The 20,591-nt window shown below is 45.1% G+C and overlaps 1 protein-coding gene across 2 annotated transcripts in view; it reads left to right on the top strand.

Annotated features, from left to right (window-relative positions):
- LOC122563033 (putative helicase MOV-10) overlaps window positions 1–20,591 on the top strand; it is an 88,568-nt gene that overhangs the window by 18,746 nt on the left and 49,231 nt on the right. For both annotated transcript variants that reach the window (XM_043716360.1, XM_043716359.1), the window contains exons 3-8: window positions 3,215–3,363; window positions 5,169–5,407; window positions 7,814–8,054; window positions 8,315–8,452; window positions 11,936–12,098; window positions 13,319–13,470. In XM_043716360.1, coding sequence (XP_043572295.1) covers window positions 3,215–3,363; window positions 5,169–5,407; window positions 7,814–8,054; window positions 8,315–8,452; window positions 11,936–12,098; window positions 13,319–13,470 — 1,082 coding nt within the window. The remainder of the gene's footprint in view (window positions 1–3,214; window positions 3,364–5,168; window positions 5,408–7,813; window positions 8,055–8,314; window positions 8,453–11,935; window positions 12,099–13,318; window positions 13,471–20,591) is intronic.

Raw genomic sequence — 20,591 nt, 5'->3', positions numbered from 1 at the left:
GGGCCTTGGTCAGCTCGTCCAGAGATAGCGGCTGGTCCAGCCTCTCCCGTGTTCTATCGTCTATGACCTCCGTGATAGAGGACAGGAACGACTGGGAGGCCGTGCTGTTGGTCGGCTTCGCGTCATACAGACTGGCATAGAAGGATTTGCTGATCCTCATGACGTCGCCAAGCCATCTTCTTCCTGCACGGAGCTCTCTCTGTGCACCTTCTGGAAGAAGAAACGTGAGCACATCTCGTCCTGCTCCACCGAGCGGACCCTGGACCGGAAGATTATCTTGGAGGCCTCCGAGGCAAAGAGCGAGGCTTGCTGGCCCTTCACCTCCACGAGGCCCTCTGTGACATCGTGGAAGCTGCTGCAGGATGGCCAACCGTTCACTCTTACCCACTGGGGCGTACGCATTAATCAGTCTCAGGGGAGCATTCCTGTACATGACCTTGGTGACGAGGAGGTGCCCGCCCACTACCTCCTTAATCACGGAGATGGTGAAGTTGCCTCCTCGCAACAGGATACCCAGGCCGGAGGCACGGCTATCGTTGCCCCCCGACCAAACTGACGGTCCATGGGCCCACAAGTTCGACCATCTCCTGTAGCTGCTGAGGTGCGGTATCCCACACTCCTGCAGAAATAGAACGTCGGCTTTAACGTTAGCCAGGAAGGCCATCGTAGATACACATCGAGTACAACAGGTTTATTTTGGAGTGCTGCTCCTTTATTAGGTAGCTGTGGAGCAGGAGCATAAGACACAATTTATAGAAAAGATTTCAATGTCATGCAACTGAAATTATATATTGAACAAACCTAGATTGCTGTTAAGTCTTTCATCTTTTTGAATGGGTTTGCTAGTTTCGGTCCATTAATATGTAAATCCCAGAACTACTTTTAAGTCACATTCGAGATAACTTAACTTAAGGTTTTATAACAAAAGGTGACATCTCTGCTCAGACAATGCATTAAAGGTGTGAGGTTAGAGTCTGTATCCCAATCTTGAGTCAGACTGGTTCTATTTCTAAAGTAGGTATTTATAAAATATTAAGTGGATTGACTGCCTGCATTGACCATTCCACACTTTGGTAGGAAAAATAGAAGCGTGGACTATTTTCTAAATGGAGAGAGAATTCTGAAGTGCAAAGAGACTTGGGAGTTTTCGTCCAGGATTCTTTCAAGGTAAGCTTGCAGGTTGAGTCAGTGGTTAGGAAGGCAGGTGTAATGTTGGCATTTTATTTTGAGGAGACTTGGATGTACTTCTGAGGCTCTATAAGGCTCTGGTTAGACCACATTTGCAGTATTGTGTGCAGATTTGGGCCCCATATCTCAGGAAGGATATACTGGCCCTGGAGTGTGTTCAGAGGAGGTTCACCAGAATGGTCCCAGGAAAGAAAAGCTTAACATATGAGGAATGTTTGAGAACTCTGGATCCAAACTCTAAGGATTTATAGAAGGATGAGGGGAAGTGGGATCTGATTGGCCTGGACAGAATGGATGTTGGGAAGATGTTCCTGTTGGTAGGAGAGACTAGGACCCGAGGTCACAGCTTTAGAGTAAAGGGAAGACCTTTTTTGGAATGGAGATAAGGAGAAACTTCTTCAGGCAGTTGGTGGTGAATCTATGGAATTCATTCCCATAGAATGCTGTGGAGGCCTGGACATTGAGTATATTTAAGACTGAGATAGATGCATTCTTGAGTATCAAGGGTTACAGGAAGAAAGTGGGAGAATGCGGTTGAGAAACTTAGCAGCCATGATTGAATGGTGGAGCAGACTCAATGGGATGAAGGAGCAGAAATTAGGCCAATGGTCTTTTATGAGCACACAGTCCAGCCTGATGCTCTCAGTGCACTCATGGTCCTGTACAGCTGCAACATGACCTCCCAACTCTTGTACTCAATACTCTGACGAATAAAGGAAAGCATACCAAACGCTACCTTCACTACCTTATCTACTTGCGACTCCACTTTCAAGGAGCTATGAACCTGCACTCCAAGGTCTCTTTGTTCAGCAACACTCCCCAGGACCTTACCATTAAGTGTAGAAGTCCTGCTAAGATTTGCTTTCCCAAAATACAGCACCTCTCATCTGCCACTTCTCTAAATTTTCTAAATTAAACTCCATCTGCCACTCCTCAGCCCATTGGCCCATCTGATCAAGATCCCGTTGTAATCTGAGGTAACCTTCACTGTCCATTACACCTTCAATTTTGGTGTCATCTGCAAACTTACTAACTGCACCTCTTATGCTCACATCCGAATTATTTATATAAGTGACGAAAAGTAGTGGACCCAGCACCGATCCTTGTGGCACACCACAGGCCTCCAGTCTGAAAACAACCCTCCACCATCACTCTGTCTTCTACCTTTGAGCCAGTTCTGTATCCAAATGGCTAGTCCACCCTGTATTCTGTGAGGTCTAACCATGCTCATCAGTCTCCCATGGGGAGCCTTGTCAAATTTCTTACTGAAGTCCATGTAGACCATGTCTACTGCTCTACCATCATCAGTCCTCTGTTACTTCAAAAACCTCAATCAAGTTTGTGAGACATAATTTCCCACGTACAAAGGCATGTTGACTATCCCTAATCATTCCTTGACTTTCCAAATACATCTACATCCTGTCCCTCAGGATTCCCTCCAACAACTTGCCCACCACCGAGGTCAGGCTCACCGGTCTAGAGTTCCCTGGCTTGTCCTTACCACCCTTCTTAAACAGTGGCACCACGTTTGCCAACCTCCAGTCTTCCAGCACCTCACCTGTGACTATCGATGATACAAATATCTCAGCAAGAGGCCCAGCAATCACTTCCCTAGCTTCCCACAGAGTTCTCGGGTACACCTGATCAGGTCCTAGGGATTTATTCACCTTTTATGCGTTTTTAAGACATCCAGCTACACCACCTCTGTAATATGGACATTTTTCAAGATGTCACCATCTATTTCCCCACATTCTGTTTCTTCCAAAGTGAATGTTGCTGCTTTGGGCTATTTCAAGAATGTACATCCTGCATGGCTTTGAGGGATAAAATTGTTCTGCTGCAGGTTTAGCACATTGATCAGAATAATACTAGGGTTTAAAAGGTTCAATTACATGGACCAACTGCTGTGTAACTGTGCGCCCAGGTCTTGAAGCTGTGAGGACTGTCAGCACTCAGTCAGAGCTGGTAAACATTCTAGTCTCTGTGTAAAGAGCATCAGTCTGACGTTGTCTTGTGTCCTCCCTAGCTGAAAAAGGTGGAGTATGCTGACCAGTATCGTAATCGTTGGCCTGACCCTGCCGACAACCTGGGAATGCCATCGCCTGCAGCCCCTATCCAGGAACCTGGGAAGAAGGACCGTGCCAAAGCCATCATTTATCAGATGCGCCAGAACAAGTAAAGTTGAGCTCTTTTGATTGGAGGAATGCTATCAGCTCCTTTTCTTGATTTGTCTTGTGAAGTCAATGACTCCTGTTGGAGCTTGACTCTACCTGCACCTCTGGTATCTCATCTGCAGTGTGTAGTCTGGTGGGATTGTGGGCTAGCTGTTAGACTCTGCGGAGTATCACAGATGATGAGGAATCTCCTTTCTTTCATTTGAAGCCAGTTAGAGTTCCCAGCAATAGAAAGTGACTGTGGTGAAGGGGGGCTGTTCCAGAGTGACCCTTCTGTTACAAGCTCAGAGGCACGGTGGTTATAACATGGTTAGACAGTAAGATCAACTCTGCAGTGAGTTGGCACAACACTCTGACTCTGAGATGGACAAGTGGGTCTGATAGGATCTAAAACTGGTTGCTTCGGTCAGTGACAGGAGTATGTTGCCAACTGCACATTGACCATTTGGTTCCAAGGTGCTGCAGTAATCTTGCTTCCCAAAGTCAGTCCCGAGTGGAACAAGCTGCCAGAGAAAGTGAACGCAGCCTCGTCACTTAAAATCTTCAAGACCAATTTTTAGATCATTTCCATTTTTAAGTTTCTCACCTTCAGGACAACCATCTCAGCAATTTGTGGCTGAGTGGAGTTAGCCCCATCCATGTGAAGGTTGGTGGAATACAGGCATTAGTTTGTGATGCTGACGCAACGAGAGCAGAGGAACATTCATTTCTCAAACCTTACTAAGAGACATGAAATTGAAGCCCTTTGTGTCTCATTTGTCAGGGCCACAACATAAGAGAGAAACGATTGCATAAAGGAGTTTATAAGCATAAGAGGGTGCTGATTGATTGATAGAATCATACAATCTTACAGTACATGTCCGGACTGCCTCTTCAGCCCTAACCCCATAGTGCTGTGTCTTCATCACTATCAAGTATATATCCAGCTCTTTCGCAACCTCTTATGGAATCTCCCTCTGCCACTCTCCCAGGCAGCACATTCCAAATCGTAACAGCAGTCTGAGTAAAGAAGTTTCTCCTCATCTCATTCCCAGCTCTCTCGTTTGCTGGAAAAGGTATTATTTCCTTTTTTAATGTCCCTCCTCCCCCACACCACTTTGTATTCAACCAGATGGAAACGCTAGGCAGCAGTCTTCAACTTCAAGTCCCCTTTTAGCAATATTTTAGATTTTTTTTTGATGCAAGATGGTAACAAAACCAGGGTCCACCCACTTCACCTTTATCCATTACCCATGGAACAAGAATGGGGCTGGCTGGCTGACTGATCAGCGATCAATCCTTACCAATGAGTCTGACTTGAGTTTGAAGAGAACTTCTAGTGGGGGAGCAAAGATCCAAACTCTCTTCTTCCTCACAAACCACTTGCTGTGTCTCTGATTTCTGAAAGACCTTTAATCTGATATGGTTGAATCAGTGCTAACCATTCACATTGTGGCTAGAGACAGCCTGATCTACTTGTTGACCATGCACTCACTGAAATGAGTAGTTTTGAATTTTTTACCCTGTCACCCACCAATTTCTGTTTGGGATTAGGGAGCGGAAAGAGATCTTTGGGTATTTTCAATCCTGCGTGGAATCTGTGCCCTATTCTAGTCTCCAGGCCAGTGGAACTGACCTTTCTCCCTAGATTTCTGAGTGGGCCAATGCATCAATCACTAGAGCAAGCCCTCCCTGTGATGTTGATTTAAAGATTGAATTGATGAGCCCCATCACCTGTACTCCCAGAATTCTGTTGTCTGCACAGTGGCATGTTTGGCGCGTACGGTCTCTGGGTTGCTGTGGTAACATGTTATGGTTGTCTTGCAGGAAACAGATCGTCCAGAATAAAGGTGGTGTGAGAGTGTTTTCAGACTTTGATACCGGTGAGGGTAAAATTGAGGTTTCCCTCCACCCCAACAACCAGAAATCAGTCCCCATCCACATCAAGAATGAAGGGATCGAGATAGTGACCTTTGTACGGTGTGAGATGCTTTGCAAGTTCCCAGTGTTCACCCTGGGGGATGAGGCGAATGCGACCAGCTCCCGGCGAATTACCTTGGCAACAGGTGAGGCACATGCTTCCTGCTCCTCACCCCTGCTGGCAGCTTTCTCACATATGGGATGTGGGCATCACTGGCAAGAATGGCATTGATAGCCCATCTCCTATGAGGTAGTAGTGGGGAGCTGCCCTATGCGGGGAGAATTCAAAAAGAAGGGGGCCAGACGTATAAGGCCAATGTGTGTTTTCTCCACACGCACACGCGCACACGCACACGCACACGCGCACACACACCAGTATGGGAGACGAGGAGTAGAAGGGATTGCACATTTAAGATAGAGATTGTTTTTTTTCTCGGAGAATAGTGAATCTGTGGAATTCTTTATCACACAGGGCTGTTGAGGCTGGGTTATTACATATATTCAAGGCTTTTGATTAGTAAGGGTATCAAGAGTTAATGGGGAAAAGGCAGAAAATGGAGTGGAGGATTATCAGAAACAGTAATTGCTGGAAAAACTCAGCAGGTCTGGTAACATCTATAGAGAGGAGGAGATAGTGCGGACTGCAGATGCTGGAGAGTCAGATTCGATAAAGCGTGGTGCTGGAAAAGTGCAGCAGGTCAGGCAGCATCTGAGGAGCAGGAGAGCTGATGTTTCAGGCCAGACCCTTTATTTAGAACCTGTCCTGATGATCAGTTCTGGTGTAAGGTCCTGCCCGAAACATCGGCTCTCCTGCTCCTCGGATGCTGCCTGACCTGCACTTTCCAGCACCACACTTTATAGATGCTGTGGGGAGAAACCGATTAATGTTTCAAGTCCAGTGCTCCTCTTCAGTGGTTTGGAAGTTGCTGGTGAAAGAGCCTTGGTAAATGTCAGCAGTGCAGCCTATAGATAGTACACACTGCTGTTACTGAAAGTCAGTAGTGGAGGGAGTGAATTGAATTGATTGTCACATGTACTGTGGCACAATGAAAAGCTTAGTGTTGCGAGCAATACAGGCAGATCAGAGTTAATTAGCATAGATAAGTAAATAATAGGTAAACAGCGGCAAAAACCAAAACACAGGTATAGGCGAATGTTAAGAGTTTGTGAGTCCATTCAGTATTCTAACAACAGTAGGGTAGAAACTGTGTTTCGAAACTGGCTGGTGCATGTGTTCAGACTTCTGTACCTTCTCCCCATTGGTAGAGGCTGTAGAAAAGCATTGCCAGGCTGGGATGGATCTTTGAGAATGCTGGCGGCCTTTCCTTGACACCAGGCCTGGTAGATGGATTCTATAGACGGGAGGTTAGTCTTTGTGATTGTCCGGGTAGAGTTCACCACTCTCTGTCTCTGATCTTGAACGGTACAGTTGCCATACCAGGTAGTGATACATCCAGACAGAATGCTCTCGATGGCACACCTATAAAAATTGCCAAGGGTATTTGCTGTCATGCCAAATTTACTCAGCTGCCTGAGGAAGAAGAGACGTTGTTGGGCGTTTGTAAACAGTGCATCCACATGAAGAGTCCAAGAAAGCTTGTTGTGGATGACCACTCCCAGGAGATGACCACTCCCAGGAGCTTGACACTCTCCACTTGTTCCACCTCTGTGCTGTTCATGTGTAGGGCAGCATGGGTAACATCCTGCCGAAAGTCAAAAATGTGGATATGTGTGGTGCATCTCCAGGCACCTTTTAAATGTGTTGAGTTTAAGGAGCTATCCTTTAGGCAGCATTTTCCAGATCCAAACCACCCTCTCGGTGAGAATAGTTTTCCACTTCATCCCTTAATCAGTCTATCAAGCACTTTAGCACAATGTCCCCTAAACACTGTCATCTCTGATGGGATAATTATCCTCCCTCCCAAGCTCCACTCAAATTTGTGCATTTTAACCAAATCCCCTCTTAGCCTCCTTTGGTTTGAAGAACAGCTCCTGCCTGAGCAGGCTCCCCTCACAGCTGCAGTTTCCCAGCTCTGGCAATATCTTTGTGAATCTCCTGCGCCCTCCAATACTTTCTGTAGTGAGTCATTTGGATTGTTGGTCAGCCTTTTTTTTTGTTTTTGGTGTAACTGTGGGTGGCTTGTCAGACACTTCCAAACATGGTTTCAGGCTCAACCCATTATATTTAGACTAGATTCCCTACAGTGTGGAAACAGGCCTTTCAGCCCAACAAGTCAACACTTACCCTCCAAAGAGTAACCTACCCAGACCCATTTCCCTCTGACTAATACACCTAACACTATGGGCAATTGAGCATGGCCAATTCCCCTAACCTGCACGTCTTTGCACTGTGGGAGGAAACTCGCGCAGACACTGGGTGGGAGAATGTGCAAACTCCACACAGACAGTCGCCTGAGGCTGGAATTGAACCTCGGACCCTAGTGCTGTGAGGCAGCTGTGCTAACCACTGAGCCACCGTGCCTGCCCATGTTGTAAGTAAATGGGGAGCAGTGGACTTTAGCCAATCGATGATGTGTTCTTTATCTGCACAGGAATCACCCATCAGATTGAAGTCATCTGCTCGATGCCTGACTCTGGCTATTTCCCAGTTACCCTCACCTTTCAGTTTGAAGATGCCAGCTCCAGGCCCTTCAGCATTATTCGCTTTTTCTCGGCTCGGGTAACCAGCAGCATCATTGAAGAGTTGAAACCAACTGGTCCCTACAAACCATACCAAGGTTCCAATCGACGTCCGACAGAAGCTATTATTGAAGATGGATGGATGCCAAACGTGTGAGTTTCATTGTTTAATTGTGAAATTCTGTCTCTCTTCCTTTAAAAATTCATTTGTGGCATACTTGTGTTGAATTTATTGCCCATCCCATGGAGGGTGGTGGAGGCAGGTACTCTCTCAGCATTTAAAAAATATCTGGATGATGCTGTTGGGCAGATGCAGACACATACACCAGTTGCTTTTGAGGTTTGCACGTTCTGGCTGTGTGTTTTTGACTTTTTTTTTCTCTTTTGTTATTTCTTCTTGGATTCATTTGAAGCTATTCCAACTACCGTCTGGAAAAAGCCAGAACCCTGCACCAATTTCGTTATCCTGAGGCATTGTTTACGGCTCTCAAGCATGGACTGAAGCAGGGCAAGGATCTTCCTGACGTGAAGATGGAGGTGGAAAGGATTAAGTAAGCCCTGTTTTCATTTTGAAAATGGGGTGTGGGCTGAGAGTTGGAACAGAGAGCGGACTGGATGATTGTTTTTTTTTGCTCTTGCCTGAATGCATGGCTCACTGCATGGGTGTCACCCTCCTCATCCCAAGGACACTTGACAGGGTGGATGTTGAAGGTTGCTTCCCTTTGGAGGAAAGATGAAAACTTGGGGATACAATTTCAAAGAGAGAAAGTGAGGGCTGCAGATGCTGGAGATCAGAGCTGAAAATGTGTTGCTGGAAAAGCGCAGCAGGTCAGGCAGCATCCAAGGAACTGGAGAATCGACTTTTCGGGCATAAGCCCTTCTTCAGATACAATTTGAATTTCAAATAAAAGCTTGCCCATTCGAAATAGAGATCAATTTTTTTTCCATTCAGAGCTGTGTGCCTTACCCAGGGAGAGAAAAAGGTACGGTCATTGAATATTTCTAAGGCAGACAGAGGTAGAACTTTGATGAGAAAGTCAAATAGTAGCAGAGGAGGCAGACAGGAAGGTAGATTGAGGCCATAATCAGGTTTGAAATGATCTCCTCAAAGGGGAAAGCAGGATGGAAGGGCTGAATAGGCTACTGCCTGCTCTTGATATGAAATTTCGTATCCAATTATGAACAAGCTTTACATTAGCAAACCACTGCAGGCTGCAAATGTCAAATAAATAGTCACGGAGATGTACAGCACAGAATTAGACCCTTCGGTCTAACCCGTCCATGCCGACCAGATATCCCAACCCAATCTAGCCCACTTGCCAGCACCCGGCCCATATCCCTCCAAACCCTTCCTATTCACATACCCATCCAGATGCCTTTTAAATATTGCAATTGTGCCAGCCTCCACCACTTCCTCTGCCAGCTCATTCCATACACGTGCCACCCTCTGATTGAAAAAGTAGCCTCTTAGGTCCCTTTTATATCTTTCCCCTCTCACCCTAAACATATGCCCTCCAGTTCTGGACTCCCCCCACCCTAGGGAAACAATTTCGTCTATTTACCCTATCCATGCCCCTCATGATTTTATAAACCTCGATAAGGTCACCCCTCAGCCTCCGATGCTCCAGGGAAAACAGCCCCAGCCTATTCAATCTCTCCCTTTAGCTCAAATCCTCCAACCCTGGCAACATCCTTGTAAATCTTTTCTGAACCCTTTCAAGTTTCACAACATCTATCTGATAGGAAGGAGACCGGAATTGCATGCAGTATTCCAACAGTGGCCTAACCAATGACCTGTACAGCCGCAACATGACCTCCCAACTCCTGTACTCAATACTCTGACCAATAAAGGAAAGCATACCAAACACCTTCTTCACTATCCTATCTACCTGCGACTCCACTTTCAAGGAGCTATGAACTTGCACTCCAAGGTCTCTTTGTTCAGCAACACTCCCTGGGACCTTACCATTAAGTGTATAAGTTCTGCTAAGATTTGCTTTCCCAAAATGCAGCACTTCGCATTTATCTGAATTAAACTCCATCTACCACTTCTCAGCCCATTGGCCCATCTGGTCCAGATCCTGTTGTAATCTGAAGTAACCTCCTTCACTAAGAAGGGCTCATGCCCGAAACGTCGATTCTCCTGCTCCTTGGATGCTGCCTGACAGCAACACATTTTCAGCTCTAACCTCCTTCACTGTCTACTGTGCCTTCAATTTTGATGTCATAACTGTACCTCTTATGCTCACTTACAAATCATTTATATAAATGTATATAGATGTATAAATCTGAATATTCTGGTTTTCGGGAGCATTTTTGGAGAAAGACTGAATTCAGCTTTTGAGGATTGGAAGAGGTTGGACATGTGACAGGTTCGAAGTGTGTAAGGTGGGAAGGGATTGGGGGAGGGGAGGAGAACAAAATGAAAGGTTGGTGTTAGGGTGGAGGGCAGGAGAGATTACAAGAACAATCACCTGAGATTGCAAGGCAGATTAGTTTTGTGAAGAAACAAAGGAGGTGCTTTAAGAGGCTGTTAATGGTGAAGGTTGTTAGCCAAAAAGCAAATGGGGCCTTGCATTTCTGAAATTGTTGGTCCCTGTTGATATTGGAATGTGGCTAATCTAAAACTGCTGCTCCTTGCTCTCATGTTGAGCTCTGTTGGAAACTGCAGGAGGTTGAAGAGAACAAGGGGAGAATTGACATGTTCGGTGACTGAAAGCTCAGACATGCCTATACCTGCAGGCACGCTTTCAAAGGTCTGATGGAAAGGGACAGGTTATTTGGTGGTGGGGATATTGATTTCCTGATGAAGGGCTTTTGCCTGAAACATCAACTCTACTCCTCAGATGCTGCCTGACTGGCTGTACTTTTCCAGCACCACACTCTCGACTGTAATTTCCAGCATCTGCAGTCCTCACTTTCTCCCTGGGATATTTGGTTTTGTTAGATCTTGGTCAAGATTAGAGTGGTGCTGGAAAAGCACAGCGGGTCAGGCAGCATCCGAGGAGCAGATAAATTTACGTTTTGGGCAAAAGCCCTTCATCAGGAATGACCTGCATGACCTGCTGTGCTTTTCCAGCACGACTCTAATCTCCAGCATTTGCAGTACCCACTCTGAGTGAGGAGGTTTCTTCTGAATTCCCTCCTGCATGTATGAAATGAGCTGCCAGAGGAAGGGGTTGGAGGCTGGTACAGTTGCGACATTTAAAAGGCCTCTGGATGGGTATATGAATAGGAAGGGTTTAGAGGGATATGGGCCGGGTGCTGGCAGGTGAGACTAGATTGGGTTGGGATATCTGGTCAGCATGGACAGGTTGGATTGAAGGGTCTGTTTCTGTGCTGTACATTTCTATGACTCCATCTCAAATCTGTGGCCCCAAGTTTTAGTTTCCGACACAAACAGGAATATCTTTGCTGAATCCCTGTGTTAATTTATTGCATATGCCTCGTTCTCGTTCTGGAGAAACGAGGTCTAATCTGATCAGTCTTTCCTGATGTCTCATTATTGGTGATCATCCATGTAAATCTCTTTTTTTTTTCCCACCATGCCTTGTCCAGTTTCTTTTTGTACTTTTGTAAATTAGAAAGCTGATAAAGGCCTTCTGCCCAAAACGCTGATTTTCCTGCTCCTTGGATGCTGCCTGACTTGCTGTGCTTTTCCAGCACCACTTTAATCTTGACTCTGATCTCCAGCATCTGCAGTCCTCATTTTCGCCTGGTATAGAAAGCTGCCGTTCGCAGTTAGAATGTAGATCCCTGTCTCTGACAGAGTTGACCGGCATTGCTGAATGTGAATGGAATCAACAAGTGTGCTGCTGGAAAAGCACAATCGGTCAGGCAGTATCCGAGGAGCAGGAGAGTCGATTGTTTCGAGCATAAACCCTTCAAGTATCACGAATGGAGTCAGTCGATTAGTGTCTTGCTGACAGGAGTTCTGTAGTTCAGCATGGACCTGAGTTCAGAGATATCAGTGTCTCGTGCTTCATAGTGACTGCCTCACTGTGCCAGCTCTCATGTTTGTGTTTTTTGTGCAGTTCTTTACCTGCCAAGCTGTTAGGGTTCAGCAGTTACAGTGAGCGGTTCAGTTTGTTGCTGCACATGGAAGAGATTCAGATGGAAGCTGACATTACCAGGTACAACATGACGGGAGTTCCCATGCACCAAGATCCACACAAGAGGCAGCTTCTCATACTCCAGGTTAGTGCTGATGTTCCAAGGGCTTTCCAAATTGAAGGAAGGTCATGGAAGTTAGGGATAGGAGTAGGCCATTCAGTCCCTTGACTGTCATTCAGTTCTAACATATATTTAAAACAGATTTGAGGCCACTTGATCCAACTGGTCCATGCTGGTTTTGAGGCTGCATACCCCCTCCTCATCACTCTAATCTATCAGTATATTTCTTTATTCTGTGCCTTGTTGAGCCAGGTTCCTGTTAAGAGCACCATCCGTGTTTGACTTCAGTTTCTACACTCTGGTTCCAAGCCCCTCAAAGCCATTGACTAACAAAACTTTCCCACCCTTGGTTTCAATTGAACCCTGACACCTTTTTGCCATGTCAACAATTTTTCGGGGGAAAAGTTGGTTGCAGATCTCCCCTCTCTGTGGAAAGAAGTCCTTCCTGTCATTGCCTGAATGGCCTGGTTCACATTTCAAAGTTCTCCCCCTTTCCTTTGCACCCCCTCACTGGAGGGGATAGTTTCTGTCCCTTTTTTTTTCCTGTTCGATCATCCTAAACACTTCAATAGACTCTCACTGTCTTCTCAGGAACACTGGCCTCCGTTTATCAAACTTGAACCTTGGCCTCTTATGAAATAGCAGCGTTTATGCAAGGACCGATGTCAGGTGAAATAAACACCAAAGAACTGCAGGTGCTGAATAGGAAAGAATCCCGAAAGTGTGGAACCAGGCCATTTGGCCCAACGGGGTCCACACCAAACCACTGAAGAGCATCTTAAGCCAGACCCACGCCACTACCCAGTCCCTGTAACCCTGCATTTCCCATGGCTAATCCACCTAGCTTGCATAACCCTGAATACTACAGGGCAATTTAGCATGGCCTATTCACCCTAACCTGCAAACCCCTGAACACTATAGAATAATGTTAAAACGGCCAATCCACCCTAACCTGCATATCTCTGGACTTGGAAGATCTGAAATGAAAAGACAAATTATTGGAAAAATTCAGCAGGTCTGGCAGCATCCATGCAGAGAGGGAAGGTCAATGTTTTGAGTCCAGTGTCAGGTGACTCCAGCTGAGACCAGTCACTGTGCAACTGAGCTACCCCTGGCTGGATGCCTGCAGGTTTTGATTTGTTCAGAGTAGTTTTATTTCAGCCACTGATGGAATGTACAATTTGCTGGACTCTGACTGAAGTCCCCACCAGCTGATTTCAGTTCCTCTTTCCCGATTGTGTCAGGTTCCCGGTGTTGCTGAGAACAGACCATCTGTGCTCCGAGGAGATCATCTCTTTGCCTCCAAGTGTGATGATGTGAAGCAACCGATAACCCGTTACAAGGGCTATGTTCATGCTGTGGAGTTGGAACAAGTGAAACTGGGCTTTTCTCAAAAGTGAGTAATTGGGTCATTTCGTGGTAGCATGGTGGATGAGTATCTGTGTAAACCCAACCTCTGACGGGATAGGGCAGCCTCAAACTTTGCACAACGTGGGCCTTTCAGAGTTCAAGGTGTTGGCAGTTCCTCAATCATGTAGATGATCCAGTTAGGAATTAGTGCACCAGCTCACATGTAGCCAGATTGGTCACCAAATTCGGGAGTGTTTGCACATTGGAAATGTGACAAAATACAAGATGTTAATAAACTTGCAGAAAACAAGAAAATACATTCTAACATATACAAATGTTTGTTTTAGGGAGAGGCCATAAACACTTGGAAATGAGTTTCTAAGTGGTTTTGAGGGTTACAGGGGTTGTAGATGCACAAATCAAAGTGACTTAGGTGTAAGATCTTATTTAAAAACTTTTCTAAACAAAATGTGGTTAAATTTTGCAAAGATAAAATTGAAAAGCAAAGAAGTTATGTCTGTCTTTATATTAAACCTTGGTTAGACCACATTTGGAAGACCGAAAACAGTTCAGGTCTCTATGCGATAGACAGAGATGCTGGAGAAAGTGCATAAAAGATTATTAAAATTACTTAGACTGAGAAGTTGGATCTAGGTCTGTTGCTTGATTTGAAGTTATTTGAGTTTTGTTAATTTTGGTTTTCTTTCTCCCTGAGAGAGACTGAGATCTGTTTTGCTTGCAGACTTTGAGATCTAAGTGCATTACCATCTTAGATCTGTGACAAACTATAACTTGCAACCATTCAGAAAGCTGTTGCTGGGCAGTTTCTTTGTTTTTAACCAAAAAAACACCTGGTGCAAGTTTGTCTGTCAAAAGTTATCAATGCCGTTGTGTAATGAATGACTGAATACCACACAGTTCCACTTTTTCTTTGGATTTTTTTGATGATCCAATAATCCAACTCTCACTTTATCTGGCAAATGTAAACTGGAATATAGAATCTGTAGATCTTGCAACAGGCTGGGGCTGTTTTCTCTGCAATGGAGATTGTGGTGAGCAGAGAGCAAGTCTTTTTAGGAATATGAAAGGGGTGGTTATGGGGAATAATTTTCCACTTTTGACAAAATACACAAATATAGGGTTATGATGTTTTCTGGTTCCCATATGTTAGAAATGGTCACACTGTACACTTCGGGAGGTTCAAGCTGTCAAATTGCTGCGTAGTATGGCGACAGTTTTAGGCAGCTGAATTGTTATGTATTACAGTTCGTTACATGACTCTCAAGTGCAGCCTCTCTCAACACCTGTATGTAGTTGGTTCATGGCTAATTAGTTCTTAGCTCTCTGCAAAGAGTAGCATAGACATCCCTCAGATGGAAGGACACCAGCACTGCACCAAGAGGTCTGTGTAAGGTTCCATCCTCTCCAGAGGTGTGAAAGAACATCTCTCTGAATAGCGCAGTTTGAAAATCTTTATATAGCAAACTTTGTCTTTAAAATGTAGAGCCTTGTCTTAGCTGTTTCTCTTTCTATACCTTTTAACAGCACGTAGACCTTGTTAAACATATTCACAACTCCATGTTTTTGATAAAATATTGTCTCTCCACCTTGTGGATTGGGCAGTCGCTGTTCTCAGTGGGGAGCTGTTGTGTTACCTGAGTGAAGTTGGTAACACTCATGGTGTTGCAGGAGTCTGTTTTGCTGATGCTGACGTTGCCTCCCAGATGGTGATGTTTCCAGTATTGTTGTTGTTCGCTTGTTTCCCAGCTCTGGCTTTGGTCAAATGTAGACTCTTTTGTTTCTTCTCACTCATTTACTGATTTCAGTCTCAATGGCAGTGAATTCCAAACATTTCATGGGGAATACATTCCTGGAGAACATTGTGAAATCTCAAAGGACACCCATTTATTTTAAACTCAATGGGATCAGTTCCAACCAACCCACAATGTTGGTATCTGAAATTAATGTTATTAAACACTTTTTTTACATGGAGCAATTTAGTTATCCTATTTGAGTTACCCAGCTCAATAATCCTGTTAACTGGCTCCTCAAAAACTTGTCAAATTCCCATGTGTAATCAATCCATTCCTCAACACCAGTAAATGTTCCTGCCCATTGGAAAACCACCTCCTCGCCTGACTTTCATTCCTTCCTTTCTCATCAGTCACTTTTTTTTTCTCTCTAATTCCTCTCCCAATTTTTATTTTAAACCTGAGAAGCCTCCATAAAATCCTTTTTTCTTGTAAAAGATGGAACAAAGTGCAATAGAAGGGATATGTAACGATTTTAAGATGTAAAATAACTGATGTGCAACTGCACATCTATACACTACCTTAATCCCCCCCCACCTCACCCCAGACTGTTGTAAATATTCGGAGCTATTGAAACCAAGTTGTTACAGTCAGCCTTGCTCGAAGTCACTGGGTCCTGTTCCAAGTTCACATACCCTTTATGTTAGTGGGCTTTGAGAAGATTTGTAGCTCAGGTTGAGGTTCTGGATGTAGATTTGCTCGCTGAGCTGGATGAAACTTCATCTGGAGATGTTACTTAGTATGGTGATGAAACATCTGAAAATGAACCTTCCAGCTCAGCGAGCTAACCTACATCCAGAGCCCTTTGTCTTGGCTACATTCCTTTGCATCACATTGTTTACCTCCTAGCAATTTTTTTTTCTCTTGTGGGCTGTGGGTGTCACTGGCTGGGCCAGCATTTATTGCCCATCCCTTGTCCCTTGAGAAGTTGGAGGTGAGCTGCCTCTTTGATCTGCAGCAGTTCCATGTGCTGTAGGTTAGACCCACAATTAGGGAGAGAATTCCAGGATTTTGACTCGATGGCAGTGAAGGAACGGTGATATATTTCCAAGTCAGGATAGTGAGTGGCTTGGAGGGGAACTTGCAGGGGTGGAGTCCCCATGTATCTGCTGTCCTTGTCCTTCTAGATCGAAGTGGTTGTGAGTTTGGAAGGTGCTGTCTGAGGAACCCTTGATTGTGAATCGGCAAATGATTCTATGATGGTCTTGGTGGTAATTCAAGAACTATCATCGTCTCTTTCTGTTGTCTCCACCCTGTCTTCTGGCATAGATTGCATGCAGACATCATGTGCTGTAGGTAGACCCACAATTAGGGAGAAAACATTTTTTTACCCATATTTTGGAGTTCTCTCTTTTTCAAGTAATCCTTTTTTGTTGTGTTGATCCTTGAAATAGGTCACTCATTTCATTACTGCGTCAACTGTGGCGTGCCTCTCAAAATCTTCGAAACATTTGCCCATCTCCTTAAAATATTGAGGCTACAATTGCACCACATCTTCCATCTGATTTGGAGGGTGCTTCTCACAGGAATGCCACCTTCAGCACTCTGCTTCCTTCACCTCATGGTTTACTGAGATCATCTACAACTGCACCCTCAGAAAAGCAGAACCATCTCACTCTGAAAGCTACAGTGGTTCCAATTAAGCCTGTTGGACTATAACCTGGTGTTGTGGTTTTGTTTTTTAACTTTGTACACCCCAGTCCAACACCAGCATCTCCAAATTATCTCACTCTGGGACATGAAACATAAACTTCTTTCTCTGTGTCTCATTCTGACCGGCTTTTCCTTAGTGTTAAACCTCTGCTTCCCCTTTGGGTGCTAGCATGATAACCTTTACTTGCCAAACATCTTTCCTCAGACATCAATTTCTTGCACATTGTCAGGAAAGCCCCTCCGGTGTGATCTGAGCTTGATGATGTTATTCGATGCTTTTGTATAAATCTTTGCCTTCAGATTTATTGTGTGGGTGTATTTCTTGTCCTGTTTATGATCTGAATAATGTGTGAGCTACTTTTCTCAGACAACTGTCACATCCTCATTTTGTAGAATTGTGTGGTTTCTAATGCTATCATGTTCTCAAATAAACTGCACCTTTCAGTGTTTGGATTAGATTTTCTACAGTGTGGAGACAGGCCCTTTGGTCCAACAAGTCCACACCGACCCTCCGAAGAGTAACCCACCATTACCCACCAGATCCATTTCCCCTCTGACTAATGCACTTAACACAATTTAGCATGGCCGATTCACCTGACTTGGACATCTTTGGACTATGGGAGGAAACCGGAGCAGCCGAAGGAAACCCACGCAGACACAGGGAGAATGTGCTAACTCCACACAGTCAGTCACCCGAGGCTGGAATCGAACCTGGGACCCTGGTGCTGTGAGGCTATAGTGCTAACCATTGAGCCACCATGCTGCCCCAAATCTTTTCGCTTCAATTCCTACCCCTTGTTGTTCTGACACTGGTGACTTGTTTATTACTGTCTTCCTTCATTCTGTATATCTTTAATCTGTGACATGTTTTTTTCCGCAGATTGAAAAATGTGGTGCTGGAAAAGTGCAGCAGGCCAGGCAGCATCCGAGGAGCAGGAGAATCAACGTTTCGGGCATGAGCCCTTCTTCAGGAATCATGCCCGAAACGTTGATTCTCCTGCTCCTCAGATGCTGCCTGGCCTGCTGTGTTTTTCTAGCACCACATTTTTCAACTCTGATCTCCAGCATCTGCAGTCCTCACTTTCTCCTTTTCTGCAGATTGTCCTATTGAAATGATTTATAACTGTTATTTAAATCGGGAGTAACTTCTATCTGCTGAGTTCAAGCCAGTCAATCCCATAAATGCTTATTCATGCATCTGTAGGAACAACACAACCATTCCACAGGGAGAAACTGCTCACTGGTACTTTCTTCTAAGTAACCTGCATAATTTTAATAAGCCATAGCCACGTTAAAAATGTCCTCGATATTGAAAACACCTGGGACTTCTCCCTCTGGGAATATATGCCTCTCCACTTTTATGAGTAGGAGTTTCAGGTGTAACTGAAAAACAAGATAACTTACCAATTTTATCAGCAGTTAACAAGCAATATATTTTGATGTGCTTTAAATTGGAATGCCAAAAACTATTTTAAAAAAAAAATGTCATCCTGGATCGAGGAAATGATGGTCTCATGGTATCACCTGACTACGAATCCAGAGACTCCAGTAATGTTCTGGGGAAAACAAAAAAAATCAAAGAACTGCAGGTGCTGGAAATCAGAAACCAAAAACAAAAATTGCTGGAAAAACTTGGCAAGTCTAGCAGCATCTGTGGAGAGAAATGAGGCTTAACACTTTTTTTTTATTTTAAAAAATATACTTTAAAAATCTTTGTGATACAGTCCCTACAGCAGTTCAATTCTGTCCAGTCTTTCCATATGGGGGACAAATAAATCCAAGGCATTTCTAACTTATACAGGACGTTAATTACTTATTTTTGAGGCACTGGGAGGGCCCAATAACTGAGTAGACCCCTATTATTCTTTTGAGAAATGTGATGCTGGAAAAACACAGCAGGCCAGGCAGCATCCGAGGAGCAGGAGAATCAACGTTTCGGGCATAAGCCCTTCTTCAGGAATCATGCCCAAAACATCAATTCTCCTGCTCCGTGGATGCTGCCTGGCCTGCTGTGTTTTTCCAGCATCACATTTTTCAACTCTGGTCTCCAGCATCTGCAGTCCTCACTTTTTCCCTATTATTCTTTTGACTGAAAGACTTTAGATGGTGGTCTCTCCCCACTGCGCCCTGGCAGGGCAGCTGCCCCAAGTTTTACTGCGTCCCTCAGTCCATAGTCCTGGACTTGGAATGTGCCATTCTGCAACACTTGGTTGAGGGCAACTCCTTGCTCTGGAAAACCAACAACTTTTGGGCAGACCACCAAAGACCCTCTTTCATGGAGTTGATGGTCCTCCAGGCGCAATCAGTGTTTGTCTCTGTGTGTGCCCTGGGGAACAGACCCTAGGGCAGAGTCCCGCATCACTAAGCTGCTCAGGGCAAGCGTCAACAAGCCCCTGTATCTTTCTGCAGACTTCCTTTTACAAAGACACATTTCAGCTGGAGATGTGTGTGACAGACTCCCAACAACTGCCCCCCCCCCCCACCATGGTTCGAGGGCAGTATGCAAAGGTATCCCTGAACAATCTGACACACATTTCTCCTTCTCACCACCTGCCAAACAATGCCTTGGTGCTTGTGGGACAGTTTTGGTGATGAGACATACTTCCGAATGACTTTGACAGTCTGCTCAACAAACCATCAGACAGAATACACTCTCTCCTTTACTCACTGGGTCTCGGACTGTACATGCTGACCACTTCCTGATGGACCTGTGGCCAAAGGTATTTCACTTCTCAAATTTCTCAATGAAGGACAGGAGACGTGGAGCAGTTCAACTACTTGACGAGTGTTCTGCTGTAATGAGGCCAGTCCCGTTCTTTGTAAAACTGGGGACTGGTAGATTCTGTAGCGTTTCTGGTGTGCAATCGGTAATTTGTTAGCGTTTAGGTGGTTTGAAGCACCTGGTTCTGATACTGGACTTATTTAAGGAATATGAAATAAAAGCAGTAGACCGGTGTTTCAGGGTGAAAGTATAATTTTAAAAAAAGGCAAATGCAATAAAACAGTGAAAATGACCCAGTTATACAGAGGCCAGTAATTAAATGCACTATCAAATTAATCAGCGGTTAAAACACGATTCAAAGCTGAACAGCAGATTTAATTACAGAGACTTTCTTCAGAGTTCCTACCCTTGGGTTGGGGTCCTATATGCACTGTCACCACCCACCTTCCCCTCCCTGCTAGCTGGGTTGGAAACCTTTGGGGTCTCAGGAGTTTCACCTCACCACTGGGGAAAACACCATTTTAAAGTGCGTCCAGTTGCTAAGGTTCTTGCCATCGGTTCCCTTGGCTTGTGTCTGGAAGCTCTTGTTTGGTTGGATTAGATTCCCTACAGTGTGGAAACAGGCCCTTTGGCCCAACAAGTCTATACCAACCCTCCGAAGAATAACCCACACACCCCTCCCTCTCTGACTATGGGCAATTTAGCATGGCCAGTTCACCTGACCTGCACAATTTTGGACTGTGGGAGGAAACCGGAGCACCCGGAGGAAACCCACGCAGACACGGGGTGAATGTGCAAACTCCACACACAGTCGCCCGAGGATGGAACCGAACCTGGGACTCTGGTGCTGTGAGGCAGCTCCAGGGGTTAATTGGCTGCTGCCCGCCCCCTTCTCCCTTCCCCCCTCTGATGTCCTTTGTTCCAACAATGCTCTTGGGTTGTCTTCTCTTTGGTTCTTGGTTCCAAAGCTGCTCGAGCCTG

This window comes from Chiloscyllium plagiosum, chromosome 26 (genome assembly GCF_004010195.1).
Source record: "Chiloscyllium plagiosum isolate BGI_BamShark_2017 chromosome 26, ASM401019v2, whole genome shotgun sequence".
In the NCBI taxonomy this organism is placed as follows: domain Eukaryota; kingdom Metazoa; phylum Chordata; class Chondrichthyes; order Orectolobiformes; family Hemiscylliidae; genus Chiloscyllium; species Chiloscyllium plagiosum.
This window is presented reverse-complemented; position numbering and strand designations above follow the sequence as displayed.